This window comes from Acipenser ruthenus, chromosome 18 (genome assembly GCF_902713425.1).
Source record: "Acipenser ruthenus chromosome 18, fAciRut3.2 maternal haplotype, whole genome shotgun sequence".
In the NCBI taxonomy this organism is placed as follows: domain Eukaryota; kingdom Metazoa; phylum Chordata; class Actinopteri; order Acipenseriformes; family Acipenseridae; genus Acipenser; species Acipenser ruthenus.
This window is the reverse complement of record NC_081206.1, coordinates 26671906-26689551: the sequence shown is the minus strand read 5'-3', so window position 1 is coordinate 26689551 and position 17646 is coordinate 26671906. Positions and strand designations below refer to the sequence as shown.

Here is a 17646-nt window from a genome sequence, read left to right as displayed (position 1 = left end):
TACTTACCTTAAGAAATCCCTTGTTTTCCCTAATCATAGGGTAGCTCAGAACACAAACATTTATTTGAAAGACATTTTAAGCTATTAGGTAATGGAAATTCATTATTGGATAATGGGATATGTTTGATGGCAAAGTCATTCAATTAATTACTTTGGAAGAGAGACATGGTTTATCACTGTGCAGTAGCATCATTTGTTAATAAACTGTCAACAATGCCCAGTCCCTGACCACCTTCCGGCGCCTCCTCAAGACTCGCCTCTTCAGACAGCACCTGTAGAACTCCTCTTTTTTCCCCCTGGACACTTATCACTCTTCCTTAAATGTGTTTACATGCTCTTATCTGCCCCCTATTTTACTGCATTTAATCCTGTACTTTAGAGTACTGTAGTCTGTCAAGTGTTATTTAATCTGTAGTATTTTGTATTTAATTTTATCCTGATGTAACTATCACTGACACTGTTATTTGCTCCGTTATTGAAACGTATTTTGTCATAATTTTACTAGCTAGAATCAAAGTCATTGTATTTATCTTGCTCTTAATTGTATTATTACTTGTACTGTGATCCTTGAAATGTATTTTTGTTTACGACTGTAAGTCTCCCTGGATAAGGGCGCCTGCTAAGGAATAAATAATAATAATAATAATAATAATAATAATAATAATAATAATAACAATGGCAATACAATTTAGTTTATAGAAGTTATGTGCATTAATAGGGCCTCACTGACTAAACTGCGTCTCTGACTTGAATGTTATGTCATTGTACAGTATTGAACACATTCTGGGTGGTTCCTTGTGTTGAGCAGCCTGAATAAAGAACTGGTGTTTTGTGGTGTGCTATTGCACCTACAGTACAACACATTATAACATTACCATAGACATCAATATGTATATTTTTTAACCTCTTGTAACAAATTGTAACAATATGGATTTATGTAACCGGTATAGAGAAGACAACCTTCTGACTGAGATCTTTTCAATGTTTACTGTCTTTCCCTATGGAACGGCACACATACACTCCTCCGCTTTGGCAAATGTGCATCAACTGTCCTGTTGGAATTTCTGTGTTTGTTTTTGTTGGCATTCGGCAAGGATTTATTGAAGTTTGGAGAAAATCTCTTTTATGAGGATCCCATCATCCGAATCAGGACTTCTCGTGCTGATCGTGTTTTTGTAGGGAACAGTTTAAATAGCAAACCTTTTAGAAACCAGATAGATTTGCTTTCCACCTAATTAAACCTTGAGATTAATTACAGTTGTTATGAAAAAATAAATAAATAAACACAGACCTGTTTCCTAAATAACATGCCCTGTTAAGTATTTTCATTCCCCATCAGACTTTATTACGCTTGTGAGTGGCATTACTAATGTTTTTTTTTTTTTTTTTTTTAACGGTTTAGAGACAATTATAGCAACTTGACTTTCTGTCACGTTGCTTGGTGTGAGTCAAACATCAGTAAGGTATAATGGCACTCCCTAGTGAGCAAATTACGCTGTCTGTTAATGAGACCACTGAGATCAGGTGCTTAAACACCAAGGTGATTAATCTCAGCAGAAGCTAAAAATCCTTAATTCTCTCCCATTTGTAGATCTGTGCAGGTAAATGTACTGTATGAATACACAGAATGCATAGAAAACCAGAACTAAGTAAATCAACATCCAGAAAAGGGTTGTGAAAACCTAGTTTAGTCTTTCAAGAAGCAAACAGTATTTTTTTTTGGTTTCTATACTGTACGTCATCTGTTTAAATGTTTGCTTCTGAATGACTTTGTGTAATCAAGGTCAGTATATGCTGTATAATAAGGTCTGTAGTTAATAGTTAGGTGTGATGTACTGTAAATGCAGGCACTGATGGCTAAGTACTGGGTGATATATAGGAGTTGGGGGAAAATAAAATAATGCAGCATGTACTAATTATTGTTTATTCTCTGCAGTATTTGGCAGGTGTTTCTTTTTTCTGTAATTCTCTGTAGGTGCCTGTATAAGGTATATTTGGTGACTCTTGAATTGAGCCCATCAAACTATTTTAAAAGTGCTGAAATACACATTTCATATGATGTTACTACGAATAACTCAGTATTTGTTATGAATTTGTAATTATCCTATGCTTACATTAATAATGAGAAACTATTTTATTTTTTGCTACCTTACACTAAATGTCACTGTAAAAAAAAATGCTATGTGATCACTGGTCAACAGGGATTGTTTTTAATTGCTTTTTTAATACCCAAAGTGCAGCTTAACAGTGCTAGAGAGTAGACTATTTAATGAATATTCTCAGCACTCCAGAATTACAGACAGTATGTTTCTTGCTCCTCATTTCTTATATTCCTTTAGCCTTTTGTTTCCAGCTTGCTTCCTTTCCCCTTAGAACTGCACTCTTTGTATATTAATTTGTCGATTATTATAAAAAATAATAATAATTGTAATTAATGATCTGTGTCGACCTCTCCGTCTTTCTCTGCCGCCCCAGAAACCTGCAATGATCTTTGTCAGATGCGTTCTCATCACCCAGAATGCAATTCCTTTCTTGTTCTACATCATTCTCCTGTACAACTGATGCTACTTTTATGATATAGGACTTAAGGAACTTGGAAAGGGTCTTCCATAACATCAGCTCCAATTCCAGTAGGGGTAGGAGGAAATATAAAACAAGCTATTGGCCACTTAACTGTACTGAAATAAACATGCATTGCACCTCAATGAAACCTGAGAGGTGGAGGCACGACACAATGAACAAAAAATGCATCTCCTATAGATTGTAGATTGTAGATTCCAGCTCCAATAATTGCTATTGATTAATAATTGCACACCTTTCCTCTGGGATAACTTGAAAACAATGTATATATGGTATATGAAAGTAAGGGTCTGCAGCTTTGAAATGCAGGTTTTGGTACTGCTGCCTAATCAGAACTGTGGTCATCCCACACCCTGTGTGATGCTACTGAGATTAAAGATGGACTTCAGCAAAGTCTCTGAGTCAGCATGATTCGTTCTGAAACGTGACCTCTGCTTATTAGCTTGTTTAGCTCATGCTGTAGGGAGGTGTACAGTGAATTACATACTCAGGCTGATTCCTGTAGATCTTTTTGATGATGCCTCCAAGATCCCCCAACAAGGATGGTTTGTAGTTCTTTTAAGTACCTCTTGTCAAAGACCCAGTTCATCTGTTGGAAATGGTTGGAGGATGCATTACAGTAGTTACATATTCAGCCCTTAAAAGCTATAGTGGCAGTAATAATACTCCCTTTGGAAATAACATCTGTAGAAATGTACAACTATCAGAGACTGCTTTATAGTGGGATGCTACACACAATAATATTTTTATTGAGGTTTGTTTCCTGGCCTATACAAAAGGTTTTTTTAAACATTCAAAACTATTTCCATGCACACCAGGTAAGTTAAAATATGCAAAATACCTTGAATTATTGTTACATTAATGCACTTAAAGACATTCCTCAACATTTGCCCACTAGAATAGAAAGCACCTAAATCTACTTTGATCACAATTTTTTTTTTTTTTTAATTAACATTTCTTGCAATCGCGGGGCTCCCGAGTGGTGCATCTGGTAAAGGCGCTTCGCGTGGAGTGCAGGTCACCAGTTTGAGTCCAGGTTATTCCACTGCCGACCATGGACGGGAGTTCCCAGGGGACAGCGCACAATTGGCAGAGTGCCGTCTTGGGGGGGAAGGGCTTAGGCTTACCCCTGTAGACTGGCCAGGTGCCTGCGAGCTGCTCAGAGCTGTGTTGTCTTCCGACGCTGTAGCTCCGGGTTGGCTGCATGGCAGGCCTGCAGAGTGAAAAGAAGCGGTCGACTGACTGCACATGCTTCGGAGGACAGCGTGTGTTCGTCTTTGCCGCTCCCGAGTCAGAACGGGGGTGGTAGCGGTGAGCTGAGCCTAAATACAATTGGCTGTTTCAAAATGGGAGAAAAACAATTAAAATAAAATCAATTGGGTAAAATCAATTGGTGACTACTAAATTAAAAAAAAAAAAAACATTTTTTGCAATTAAATCCCCCCCCCCCCAAATTAACACATAAATGGCAAATAGCTCTGCAAAAATATTCCAAAATGCAAAAACAGGGTTCATATTTGGTGTGACTGAACTGGAATTTCTGAATGTTTTTGATAAAACAGAAATTCTGCACTGCTATTTACTCCCATGTGAATGGATTTTATTCTGAAAAAGTACCTTCTAAAAGCTACTGTTGAACTTACATTGCAATTCCATGGGGAGTGTAAACATTGTGTCTGAAAGAGAGAGGAAGAGTGCAAGAGACAGGAGATGAAAAAAAACATCTGAGAGAACATGTCTTTAAAAAAAATGGTGAAACCAGAAATGAAATCCTATCTTGTCATTCAAACTGAACAGCTGATTACAAAGCACCAGTCAGTCATCTGTAGTGAATATGTTCTCTTTTCTAGAGTAGACTGGAGCTTCATATTGTGTAATCTGTCCTGAGCAGCTCTATAGTGTTCAACAGAACCAATTCTGTCAGCTTGTTTATCTCAGACACAGACAGGCAGGCCTGTGACATCAGCTGTGTAGAATCCTCTTTGATGCAGGACCAGTTTAGATGCTGGAAAAGGAAATCTGACTGGTGTTGGGCCAGATGTCTCAGCTTGTCTATATGATTCAGCCATTATTACACTATTGACTGTGATACACAGGTCAATCTAAGTGGGCCTATGAAAATGTCTGTCATGCTTACAGTTTTGGCCTCTGTTAAAGAGATCAGGTGCAAGGCCCTAGGCTTGGTTTTCATAACTTTCAGTACATAAAGTCAGGTAAACACAGTCACAGAAGATATTGAGCCTTGCAGTCACTTATCACTTATGTCACTGGGATGTCACCATGGGCTGTGTGTATTTTCACTTTAGTAGTAACAGGGCAGAGTGATTTGCAGTAGTAAAATGACATCTTTCACATATTTCCTACCTGAACCATCAGACTTGTTTAGTTGCCAAGACAACTGGAACCCTTTTTTTATTTTTAATTCAAATGAGAAATGATGTCCTTTTTAAAAAAAAAAAAAAAAAAAAAAATCATTTCAATGCTTTGTTGGGTCAAAACCGTAAAAATGAGCCTTCATTCTACTGTATGTTTACAGATATACAGTACTTCTGTACCTGCTCTGACTCAAACTGGATCACTATTGAAGCTTAATAATATGAATACTAATACTACTATGACGATTACTACTACTGTTGAGTTACTTCTGAATTGTATATCAGTATTTTATTTTTTTCTGTGGTGCTACTTGCATCTCTTTCAATGTCCTGTAAAATGTAATTAGAATTGCAGAATACAATATAAATCATTAATTATCCTCAAACGCAAAAGAGAATTCTCAGAACATTGGACATTAGAATGCAAAGAGTTAAAATATGATAGCTTGTTTGTGTCGAAAAGGCCAAATAGGAAAATGAAACTGGTTTAAAAGTTCCCAAGGGTCTTTTTCCAAAACTCTCGTCCCATTTTAGTGTTTCCTAATAAAGAGTTTCCTTTTTAAATTTATATCCCCAGATTGAGGCACAAGAAAGGAGTTTTCTATTGAACAAACACCTTTGCCTCTGGAGGCTCTGTTACGCCCACAATCATATTCTCATTGTCAGCACTGAATGTGTTATCTAAAATTGAGTTTATTCTAAAATGGAAAAAGTAACCACTGAGCTTTGAACCAATGAATGCCAAGTGGAAATTAAGACCCTCCAGGCTCTGCAAGGTAATGAATGTGAAGATGATCAAAGTTAACCCCTTACCTTACCACAGCCCATCGTAATTTCAATTTCACCTTGCTGGAGTTTCCAATTGAAAATGAATTAACTGATGAAAACAGCATGTAGAAATTTGCTCTGACCATGTAAACAATTAATTAAGAGAATTACCTTTTTATCATTTTTAAATGTTCTTGAAGTAAATCAATCTTCTATATTTTCAGAAGTAACAGTCATGGCAACACCATTTTTAAAATAAATGCATCCTGTTTATTCTCAACTCACACTTTAGCCGTTTATAAAGCAACATCACCTACCTAAGGTGCATTCTTCGAGAGATTGGTCAAAATCCAATAGGCATTTGGCTAATGAACTGGCATGAACAATTCAGGTTATCCCAAGGCTGGTTCTCTTCCAGTTGGTTCCCAAGGTTCTTTAGTGCAGAATGGTAGACCAACTGCAAGTGCGCTCTCAAGGAAAGAAAAGAGGTCAGCTGTTTGCCCCTTACCACATAGTTTTATTATTCTGCCTGAATTGATAAGGCGTTTAGCAACAACGCTACAGTATGTGGCTTATGATGTCATTAAAGCATCAGCCTTGTGGTGTGAACTGATATACACCTGATCCTACGTTGAGAATTCATAAAAGGAACCCTCTGTTTTACATAAATATATAAAGAGTAATTGGAAAATCTTTACATTTTAAATATTTGTGAAAAACCCCAGAGAAACATAAAAAATGTATAGAAACTCCTGTTTCCACTTCCTACGAAATATCCAGCCAGCTAAATAAACAAGAGTTTTATTTGCATTAAAGATGAATTTTCATTTCTCTTCTATGTTTCCATGGATGATTACAAGGCTCTTTTTTTTGGTGATTTCCACTGCTTTTAGTTATTTTATGTATGCTGTTGAAAAAAAACATACAACAATAATGTATTGATTGCAAAGGTACTTAAGAAATACCTGATTATCTGAACACCCAGCAGTCCAATAATGGTATAACATGTTTGTTTCAAGCAGAGGTATTGGTAACACATTGTTTTAAAAATCCAACTCATACAATCTATGTAATAAACATGTTATTAATGCAATTAAGTTAATTGCATGCTTATACAATGTATGTATTTATTGTGCTTTACTGTGGGGATTATCATGCTTTACCAGACTTCTGTATGCCTTACAGTGCTTGCCTATTCTTGATCATACCTTATCTATGATTTATAAATGTAATTCTTGGCTATATTTATAGTGAACTTGTACAAGTGTTAAAACATACCTATGCCAAACAGAACATGCAGTCTTATATCATATTAACCTTTCCGGGTGGTTTTGGGCTTGAATGAATCCATTTGCTGCTAATCAGGAAGGCATGTGAAGTTAGAAAACATCTGTATTTGGATTAGTGTAGATCAGGGGTCTCCAACCCTGGTCCTGGAGAGCCCCAATCCTGCAGGTTTTATAGGTGTCTTTACATCATCAGTGACTAAAGATCTGGAACACTTGTTAATCTTGACTAATTAAGACAATAATTGGTGCAGTTAAGTAATTGAGGACAGCTGAAATGAAAACCAGCAGACCCAGTAGCTCTCCAGGACCGAGGTTGGAGACTCCTGGTGTAGAGTCTGAACAGTAAAGTCACAGAAGCATCTTGTTCAAATTGTATAGAAGTGTTTAGGAGGAAAGGCCATGGCATATCTACCCAGTGCTCGCATATACAGAGGGTCCTCATAACCACGTAACGAAGGCACAGTACATGAGAAATATGTATAAAATCAAGCATTTATCGGATTATAGCTATCTAGAACGTTTAGAGGAGGCTAGGAGTGTATGACAAAAGTTTAGTGAAGACTGGTGCAAAATCAAGGCAGTTATTATGTTCATCATGTAGAGTATGAATCAGCACACAAGGGTCCCCATTTTTTGCATGAGGACCCTGAAGAAAAAAAGCATTGCAATAATTCTCTGATCACTATTGCATACATGCATTTGTGCTTGTGTATTTTCCTCTTTGACAATTGTAACCTAGTGTATGTATAGTTATTTAAAATACAGGCATCCTTCCGAGCAAAAAAGGACAGGACTGAAACAGTTTTCCACATATGCCTTTGTCCGTCACTGACAGTTATAAAGGCACTTCTGTTTTGAATTCCCCTCAGCCATTGCTATTTAGCACACAGTCTAAATAGATCCAATATAGCTTTCACACAAATCATTGCACTGGTGTCAGAAGTGCAGTCAGCCATGTGTGTACATTATGAAGCGCTAGCTAATGTGTATAGGCACAGCAGAACAATACAATTCTTCCCTACAGAACACTGCACAGGAATTATAATTATACTATTTATTTATTTATTTATTTAACTTGGAATGCCGATAAATCTAAGCAAAACTGGATCTGTTTATTTTCTTTCTGTCGCAGTGCTCTAGTTAGTCCAGGAGTTATGTATTTTTGTGATTTGCCTGAGGTGGCAGATGTAAGAAGTGTATTTTTATTATAAATCCTGTGAGTGTGAATGAGAATGACAGTGGTGGAGAATGAAGCTTTGTAATTTTTGCTTCTAGGCCAGTGTAAGAACTTCCAAGGTCAGGTGTGCTGCCTGACTGCATCAGTAGGAGGCTTATTTGCAATTACTTTGTCAGTGCTCCTCAGCTCCAAACGGTTTTTCGCTACTCTAGGGCAGTGTGCTACTCCGATGGCACACGGTTTGATTTTCATCAAGTATGCAGGTGCAGGAGCAGCAATCAATCTTAATACTCGCAGCCGCATATCATTTAATGGGGAAGGCTCTTCTGCCCAGTTCCTTGCGTTTACTAACACGCATCTCATGACTGTATCAAATTGACACTTATGCACGTTATGGAGTCTGTGAAAATAGAATCATGTCACCAGCATCAGACGAGGTGGGCTTGCATGGTTTTAGTTACAGTCTGCCTAGAACACAGTTCCTGTGTCTCGCAACCTGGCTTGGGTTTAATACAGAGAGTAGAGGTCAAGTGTTAAGCTAAATTATTATTATTATTATTATTATTTATTTCTTAGCAGACGCCCTTATCCAGGGCGACTTACAATCGCAAGCAAATACAAATACATTCAAGTGTTACAATATAAGTCATACAATAAGAACAAGAAATACAATAATTCTCAAGTGTGACAAACCACAATTCAATTAAAAAGTTTAAATTAAACACCAGTACTGCTCCTGCTATGCCACAGTAACAATGTCCTGAAGAGACTATTGAAAATACAATATCATAAGTGCCTGTGAATAATATTTCTGATTGGAGGAATAGCCCAATATGCCAAACTCAGATTACTGTTGCAGTCTCGCTTTTAATAAATTGCGTTTGATTTTAAATCCTAATCTGGTGCCATTTGCTTCTGTACAATACTGTAGGAACTGTCCCACACAACCACCGCAAAAGTTGAATCCATTCAATTTACCCCCTAATCCTCCCCCGTAATTTATGAGAATAGAGATTTAAGGATTAGAAGACATATTAAGTGGAAAAGCACAGATATAACATGTTTTCTTAAACCCCAGCATTTTACATTATTGACTATGTTCAGGCTGAATAGATAAACGTCCTGGTTTTCAGTGGATAAAGTAAATCGGTACTATAACACTGACAATTAATGTGGGTATAATGTTCATCATTTAACTGTTGAATAATTTTATAGTGTATTAGAAGTTATGCTTACTCACTATGTTGTAATAAAACAAGAGGACGTGGTGGTAATGGTTGACTCATGTGTCATGGGAAGAATGCTCTGTTTGGCTATTAAACGTACCAACATGTACCCAAGCGACAACCCTAGACACAACAATGAACCAAACCAACAAAAAATGAGAAGAACATTGAAAAAAAAATAGCACACATAGCAGTCTGGTTTTACAGACTTTGATTTCCACTAATCCTGGACAACCTAATGTTTCTTTAGGTAAGGTAGCCCAGGACTTGTGCTAATGAGGGTCTGTGAAACAGACCTTAGTGTATCATTTTTTTTTCAGCAGTTTATGTTTCATTACAACATTGTACTGGTCGGTTTTATTGTACATCTTCAAATAAGTTGTATTCTACCACTTTAGCTATCTTCACACTGTACAGTATAGCATTGCTCTGACAAGCTGTGAAATACTATATAAAATATTGATATACTTCAAGCAAATGTTGTGATAAATTATAAAAGTACTTTTGTGAGGGTAATGCTAACTGTTCTAAAATGTAGAGAAGACATTCAATTCACTAGATTACTTTTATCAAACCACTGTTACATTATTAAAAAAAAAACAATGCAGCCTCCATTTGAGGAAAACTGTACTGTAATGACATTGTAATAAAATGTTATAAATGTACTGATAGCTGCAAGATTCAAATAAAGAGTAACATTTTAACGTTTTGAAACACTGTCATTTTCTTATTTCACAAAGAAATAGCATGGGAGGAAGAAATCTGCAACTTTATTGATATCATTTTATTAAGCAATCAAATACATACAATGGTTTTAGAAGAACTACATTTTGAGCTGACATTATTACGGTACATGATATCACTTCTTAAGTGGTGTTTTAAGCCTTCAACTGATATTTTGCAGTTTAAATGATGCACTTAGGCTTTATTAAATGAATCCCCATTAGCCCCATGGGAGAACTGTTCTCCTGAATCCTAATGACTTAGTGTTTGTTTTCAAACTGTAAACTTTTTAAAATTTTAGCGAGATTGATGAGGGCTTAGAATGGCAATTTCATAAATTAATTTCATCCAGATGAATAGGTAAAAATAGCTTCTAGTTCTCTTTTCTAATCTAATGTTTTTTTTTTTATTGTGGTTCAGTCATTCCCACTGTTGCATTTTCCTTTCCCAATATATATTGGGGATCCTGTGAAGGGCTTTTGTAGCCATGTCCCGATCAGCAGCTTGCTGTGTGAATAGTGCTGAAGGATCTAATGTATTCACCCAGGTTTCCTTTCCTCTGAGGTGCAGGCATTTAAAAGTGACAGATCTGTCATGCCTCATCAAAATGTCACTGTCCTTGCTGAATCCACATAAGTCTGGGAGACTTTAGCATGGCCTTAATCATGTGATCACTAATGATGAGCCGTCATGCTATCCTTCTATTCACCATCTATATATATATATTAACAGATTTTTTTTTTAACCAGTAACATACATATCCTAGAATTATGCCTATGGCACAATATTTGGTATCTGACAGCAACACTCGTTAATTTGATGCGTCTGTGTCTGTTGACACATGAGTCAGCCATTTCCACCACATCCTCTGGCTTCTGCTCAGGCCTATGCACTTCAGCCCAGGTGACTGGTGAAACATACTGCTTGGGAAACATAAATCATGTGTCAGGGGTAGTCTTTGGCTTGAGGGTTTCACCATGGTTTTCTGCAATTCCAACAATTGTGATTGTTGTGTTTTGTCTTTCTGCTGGTGCAATTGCCAGAAGCAGCAAATCAGTCATGATTTAGCAAACACAACTGAAGTGGCATATCTCATCATCAATACAATCTAATATTTATAAAGCATTTAAACAATGACATGTACAGTCATACAGGACTGAGTGGCTGATAAATCCATAGTTTAAAATATATTTGCAATGCATCAATTAAAAAAGAATCCACACACTCAGTATGATAGTACATGTTTTCCTTAATGTATTCTGTTTTGTAACCTGGATTCATATTTGAGAGAGAAGCCACACACTGTACTGCATAAACCAATAGTAAATAGAAAACAAAACCATTTTCCATTCACTGAGAAAGCAGATACGACACAAGCCTACAGTTTTCCATTTCCACATGTTTAGCTGTCAAATGTATCTAAGTTGAGGTTTTAACCACTGTTTAACCAAGTGCTAAGCTTACTCAACTCTAAACTACATGCTGTGCCAGTGTAGCGTATTAGCCTGATATCTGGGCTGCAAACCAGTGCTGCTACTGACACAAGTCATGTAGCTGGCTCAGGAACGCCCATGCGCAGGACTGATACAAATCTGTGCATGCAGATGTATTCTGCAGAATTCAGCCTCGTCTGGTTGTGTGTACATTTCTGACAGATTTTCTATTAACCCTGAACTGAGCATTCTTTTTTGTCGTCCCGTCCCCCCCCCTCCAAAAAAAAAGAAAAGAAACCGCTTTCCTGTAATATAAAAAGGACTATGGAATTGTAAGACAATAAAATGGGGGGTAAAAATAATGGTTGGTTTCTGCATATTCAGTTGTTTAATGTACCTTTAATGACTGTACTTATGTCAGCTCTAAATATCTGGGCTATACCAGATCTAAATTGAAAGCTCCATTGCCTATGATACATCAGCCTACAGCCCAGACTACAGGCCTACGCTACACAACTACAAAGCCTGCAAGCTAATCTTCACTGAAGCAGCCATAAGCTTTCAGGTTTTCAGTTGTCTTTTAAATAAGCCTCTCACAGAGAGTACTGGAAATGAGTGAAAAAGGGACAGACAGGGTGTTTGGATGTGTTTCATTACTGGGAAAATGTTCTAACAGATACAGTTGTAGAAGAATATTATAGATTAGCACAAGATGGAATGGGTAGACACATTTTGTGTGTGGTAGCATTTTAAATGGGACGTGGCAGATAGAGAACAGCTGGGAGAATTATACAGTTGCCACAAACTCAGCAGGGAATGTTGATACATTCAAATCAATTGAACTAACTAAATGGCATTAAGAAATGGAATTAAATATGAAATCTGTGTCTGTAAGAGGGATAGAACAGGTATGGCTTTTACTATACCTTGAACAGATACAGACAGTTTATAAATATAAGTTGTTTTATTTTGTCCATTTATTTTTATTACGTTTTGTAATAATAATTTTCACTGTTGCATTCTTTGATATGCTGCCAGTTAGAAACACTAGATTTTTTGCTTCATGAAACAGACGTGTAGAAAGAGCCCAGATGACACAATTACACTAAATAGCAGGGGATATAAAACCATGGCATTCAGGGAATTGACTGGGAGGATTCTGACAGAAATCTGAAAAAAAAAACATTGTTATGCAAATGTGAACAATTTGTAGTATTATCTGTTTATTGTCATTGTGAAATCAGACTTAAAAATCCCTTCTTCTGATACAGTCAGTTTTATAATACACACAATTCTATTTTGAAACCCTTGGTTCTAAAATCTCTTTTTTGAATATGTTCTATTAAAATGGTATTACATTTTTTTTCCTTGCCACCCTTGCTTTAGCATATTTATTTTTGTTCAGCTGGTTAATTATTGATATCTTAATAAGAGTACGGCTCTAGCAGAAATGTTCACCTTGAAGTCGGGAAAGCCTAGAATTCTTCTAGAAAGAGTAGAATATGTAACATACTGTGATGTTGGGATTCCTTCATAAAAGGAAAGGACATGTAGTTTCCCAATGTTTTATATTGCATATATATTTTAATAGAAAATGAATAACTACTGCAGAAGTTTTGTCCCTTCTCTTCCCTTGCAGGTCAACTCACATGGTACATTCTATGGTCAAAGTTCCATGCTTTCAAATAGCTCTTAGTAAAAGATGTACTGTATAATCCCTATACAGTTATTTAGTAGACCAATGCTTTTGTAGTGTGCTTTTTTTCTGAATATGTTTCTTTAGAAGTCAAATTGCAGCAATAGTTCTACAATTCAAATTATTGCATTGTTTTCATAATGTGTGTTCTGTAGACAGTAATTAATTGCCGATCACCCCAACACTGTGACACACTGTATAATGTCACCTATATTTAGCACCTAATAGGAAACAATATCCAAAGGATAATGCTTAATTTATACTGTAAATGATATACAGAATTTAGCATTCTAGTAAATTAAAAAGGTAATGTGATTTTAAAACAAATGTTTAATAGCACTAATTAGCTACTCTTGTCTGTACAACACCTCTCTTAAACTTTAAGTTTTTGTTAATTCATATTGGATATTCAAATACATTGTATCTCTATTACAAATAAAGCTATTGTTTGTCTTTACACATTTAGAGGGGTTGTAGAAAAAGGCTGTAAAAACTGCATCTTCTACTTAAACCAAACAGCCTTTTAAAAATGTATATTTTGCCAATACTGATTCCAATATTGGACACAACAAGAATACTACATCTTCTGCAGGAAATCTTTATAGTTACAATGGTTCCATTAATTTGTCCTAATCTAATTTTTCACAGGATGTGGAGATTCGAACAAATGCTGCCTTGTATTTACCTCAAATCAGTGAACTCTTGAACAAGGTCCCTCGTGAAATGCTGCTGCTTTTAAAGACTAATGATCTTCTGCGAGGCATTGAGACAACACTCCAGACCAGAGCCAGTGCCAGCTCCTTCTTCAACATGTCCCGCTGCTGTATTAGGGCCATAGCCAAGTATGTATAATATGGAATTTTCTTCTATGAACTTATTTATTGAATCATTTGTGCGAAACACACATTGTAGAGACACAGCAAGAAAACAATGAGCTGGTTGAGTTTAATCCTATAATTATAAACACATTCATGTTAGACTGAAGTAACACCTAGACCCACCAACATCTATTTTTCATAAAACATGCAAATGACTCCGATACATTTTAGATTATTATTTATTTGCAGACACCCTCATCAAGAGCAACTTACAGTTGTTATAAAATATCACATTATAGAATATCACATTACAGATAAAAGCAGTTATAAAAGTACAGTAAAAACAGTAGAAAATAAGATCAAATTCAAATAAGAGCAAAATAAAGAATACAGGAAATAATTACATTTAAGAGTGAGCAATTAAGAGCACCTAGTAAGTACAATAAATGGATAAGTATGAGCAATTACAAAAAACATGAATACGGATACCTAGAAGAGTAAAATCAAGCACAAGATGCAGGAAATATTCATAATTAAGAGCAGTAATAGAATACGGCAGTGTATGGAGCAGTTCAGTACAAGTACAAGCTGATGAAAGAGGAGGATCTGGGCATCATCAGCATAGAAATGATACGAGAAGCTATGAGAGGACCCAGGGAGTGGGTGTGAAGTGAAAACAGGAGGGGTCCCAGGACTGAGCCTTGGGGGACACCTGTCGAAAGAGAGCAAGAGGCAGAGGGGGAGCCACGCCACGCCACGACACCCGGTACGTGTGATCGGAGAGGTAGGAGGAGAACCAGGCAAGAACAGGGCAGCAGTGTGGAGTAGTGGTTAGGGCTCTGGACTCTTGACCGGAGGGTTGTGGGTTCAATCCCCAGTGGGGGACACTGCTGTTATACCCTTGAGCAAGGTACTTTACCTAGATTGCTCCAGTAAAAACCCAACTGTATAAATGGGTAATTGTATGTAAAAATAATGTGAAATAATGTATAATGTGATATCTTGTAACAATTGTAAGTCGCCCTGGATAAGGGTGTCTGCTAAGAAATAAATAATAATAATAATAATAACAGTGCCAGAGAGTCCCAGGTCAGCGAGGTACTTGCAAAAATGAACTTGCAAAATGAAATTATTATTTTCTGGCACTACTAGAAAAACAAACATTTGCACAAAAACAAAACTACAGGTATTGTAAAATACTAGAAATTAAAAAAAAAAAGTTTACTGTACTGTGTATTGTTAGTTTATAAAAAGTAGTTTCATATGGTTCTCTGTAGATGCAATGACAGTCAACAGCTAACTCAGAGATTAGATGTAGATTTATATTTAAACACCATAGATAAGATTAATATACCTATATGTAGTATGGTAAGAGACAGACTTAGTTCAGCGCACATTTATTCATACAGATAAACAGGTTTAACCAAAACAGTGTAACAAAACAAATAAACAAAACCTAACTCACATTGGAGTACTAACTAAACTTTTCACTGTGACCTAAACTATCAGTCAGACGGCTAAGCCGTTTCCCAGTTCAACAAAACACAGTATACACTTTTCTCACTCTATCACACTCTCTCTCTCACACACACTCACTCACACACACTCACTCACTCACACACACTCACTCACTCACACACACACACACACACCATTCAACCCTTATACAATCCCCACACCAATTAAATAATTACATTCACCTGTGGCTGTGCATAGGCAGCCACAAAACACACATTTAATTAGAGCCAGGTGTTTTCCATCCTGGCTAATTCCAACCCCATGGCATTCTAGGGGATGTAGTCCTGCATCAACTCCTGGACTACATCTTTTCTCCCCCTACTCTGTCACAGTAGAAATAAATAGAGATTTACAAGCATATTTATATTATTTTCTTTGCTGCATCAGTGTATAATTCTCAGCTATGAGAAACAACAGGTGTAGTCAAGAGTGACCATCTTGAAATTAACACTGGGTTGTTTGTTTCTGTTTTTCTTATCATATATGTTTACTCATAATGGATTTCACTATGCATTCATAGCAAAATACACTGGCTTAGGGCACCCTTTCTAATAATGAGGCTATAGGTTACTTCCACGTTATTATAAGCAGAGAGAGTAACATGAGATGATTTAATGTTTACCCTTTTCCCAGTGGTTCATAAAATAATGTAATACAAACAAGACAAGCTGTTTGAGTAGCACACAGAGGGGTAAACCTGTATTCTACTTCATATTTATCCTTACAACACTGTACTATGTGTATTGGCAAAGATAATAACTAAATCCCAGTGGTGGCAAGATACACAATACAGCTTTTATGACCCCATTTGCACCCTCCTATTCACTGGCTTACACAGACATGACTTGTATTCTAATATATCCCTGCGGAAGTAAGGCAGAGCCTCTTTAGCGGAACAGCTGAGTATATACAGAATTAAATGCAAAGCATTGCATTTTTTTGGGCCTGTACACAGCTTGCATTTGTAAATTGATCTTTCTTAACGATATCTGTGAATTATCAAATAACAAGTCAGACGCTGCAGTCAATAGGGCCATGTGAATCAAAACCTAAAGCATATATTAACACATTTTAAGGGAATCCTATTAAACTTGGTGTATGCAATACAGATTAGCACCTACCTGACTGCCATGCAGGAGAGGAACAGGCTGACAGGCATTCCAAGAAAACTTTGATGCAGAAATGGGACAGAGTTTGGATTTGATGCAGAATTGTCTTTATCTTGGTTCTTTTTGAAGGAGGTGGAATGGCTGATAAAATGCCTAAGTCTGTCTTCTTCCCATTTCCCTTGACTTTGTTTAATACAAAAGTATTACTGCCATAGGAATAAGCAGAGCTTCCCACATTCTAACACCTCTAGCTAATCAAACAGAAAATATGTGTGCACAGTGCTCGAACTTTTTTAATGTCCTTGCTGACATGTTCATTAGCATTGTAACCATCTAAATGACATCTGTTGCCCAATTTGAAGCATGCTCCATCGATGTAGAGATTGCATCAATGCCAGAGGAGCCCATACTCGACACTGAGACATTCATATGGACCAGTTTCAATCTGTATGAAAAATTGATCTCCAGAGACCAAGCCTATAGGCATTTTGATTTCCATGGGTCTCATGTTGAGATGTGTGTCACTGACATAACGCACATAATTACAGGAATGTATGATTTCAGTGTGTAAAGAGTGCTCTTCCTTGAAAAACTCCTGATTCAAGTTTGAAATGTTGCTCCTTTCATTTTTGGAGTAACTATATATATATATATATATATATATATATATATATATATATATATATATATATATATATATATATATATATATATATATGGCAGAACTTTTCTCTCCAGCTTGCTAAACATTACATTTAATGAGATTGAAAAATATGACATTTTAATGCTCTTGTGAAGCTCTGTAAAGAGGCAGCAGAGTGAATACAGTACTCAGGGGCTGATCATTCCAAAGAGTGGGTGCTACATGATAATGATGTGTAGAACTCAGCCTTGAGCTATAGAGTGAAAAGAGCCTCTGGTTGCTGGCTCTACG

General features: G+C 36.5%; 1 protein-coding gene across 4 annotated transcripts in view; it reads left to right on the top strand.

Moving 5' to 3' along the window:
* Positions 1-17646, top strand: part of LOC117417707 (aarF domain-containing protein kinase 1-like) — a 114538-nt gene that overhangs the window by 93734 nt on the left and 3158 nt on the right. For all 4 annotated transcript variants that reach the window (XM_058991765.1, XM_058991762.1, XM_058991763.1 and 1 more), the window contains one exon: positions 13916-14109. In XM_058991765.1, coding sequence (XP_058847748.1) covers positions 13916-14109 — 194 coding nt within the window. The remainder of the gene's footprint in view (positions 1-13915; positions 14110-17646) is intronic.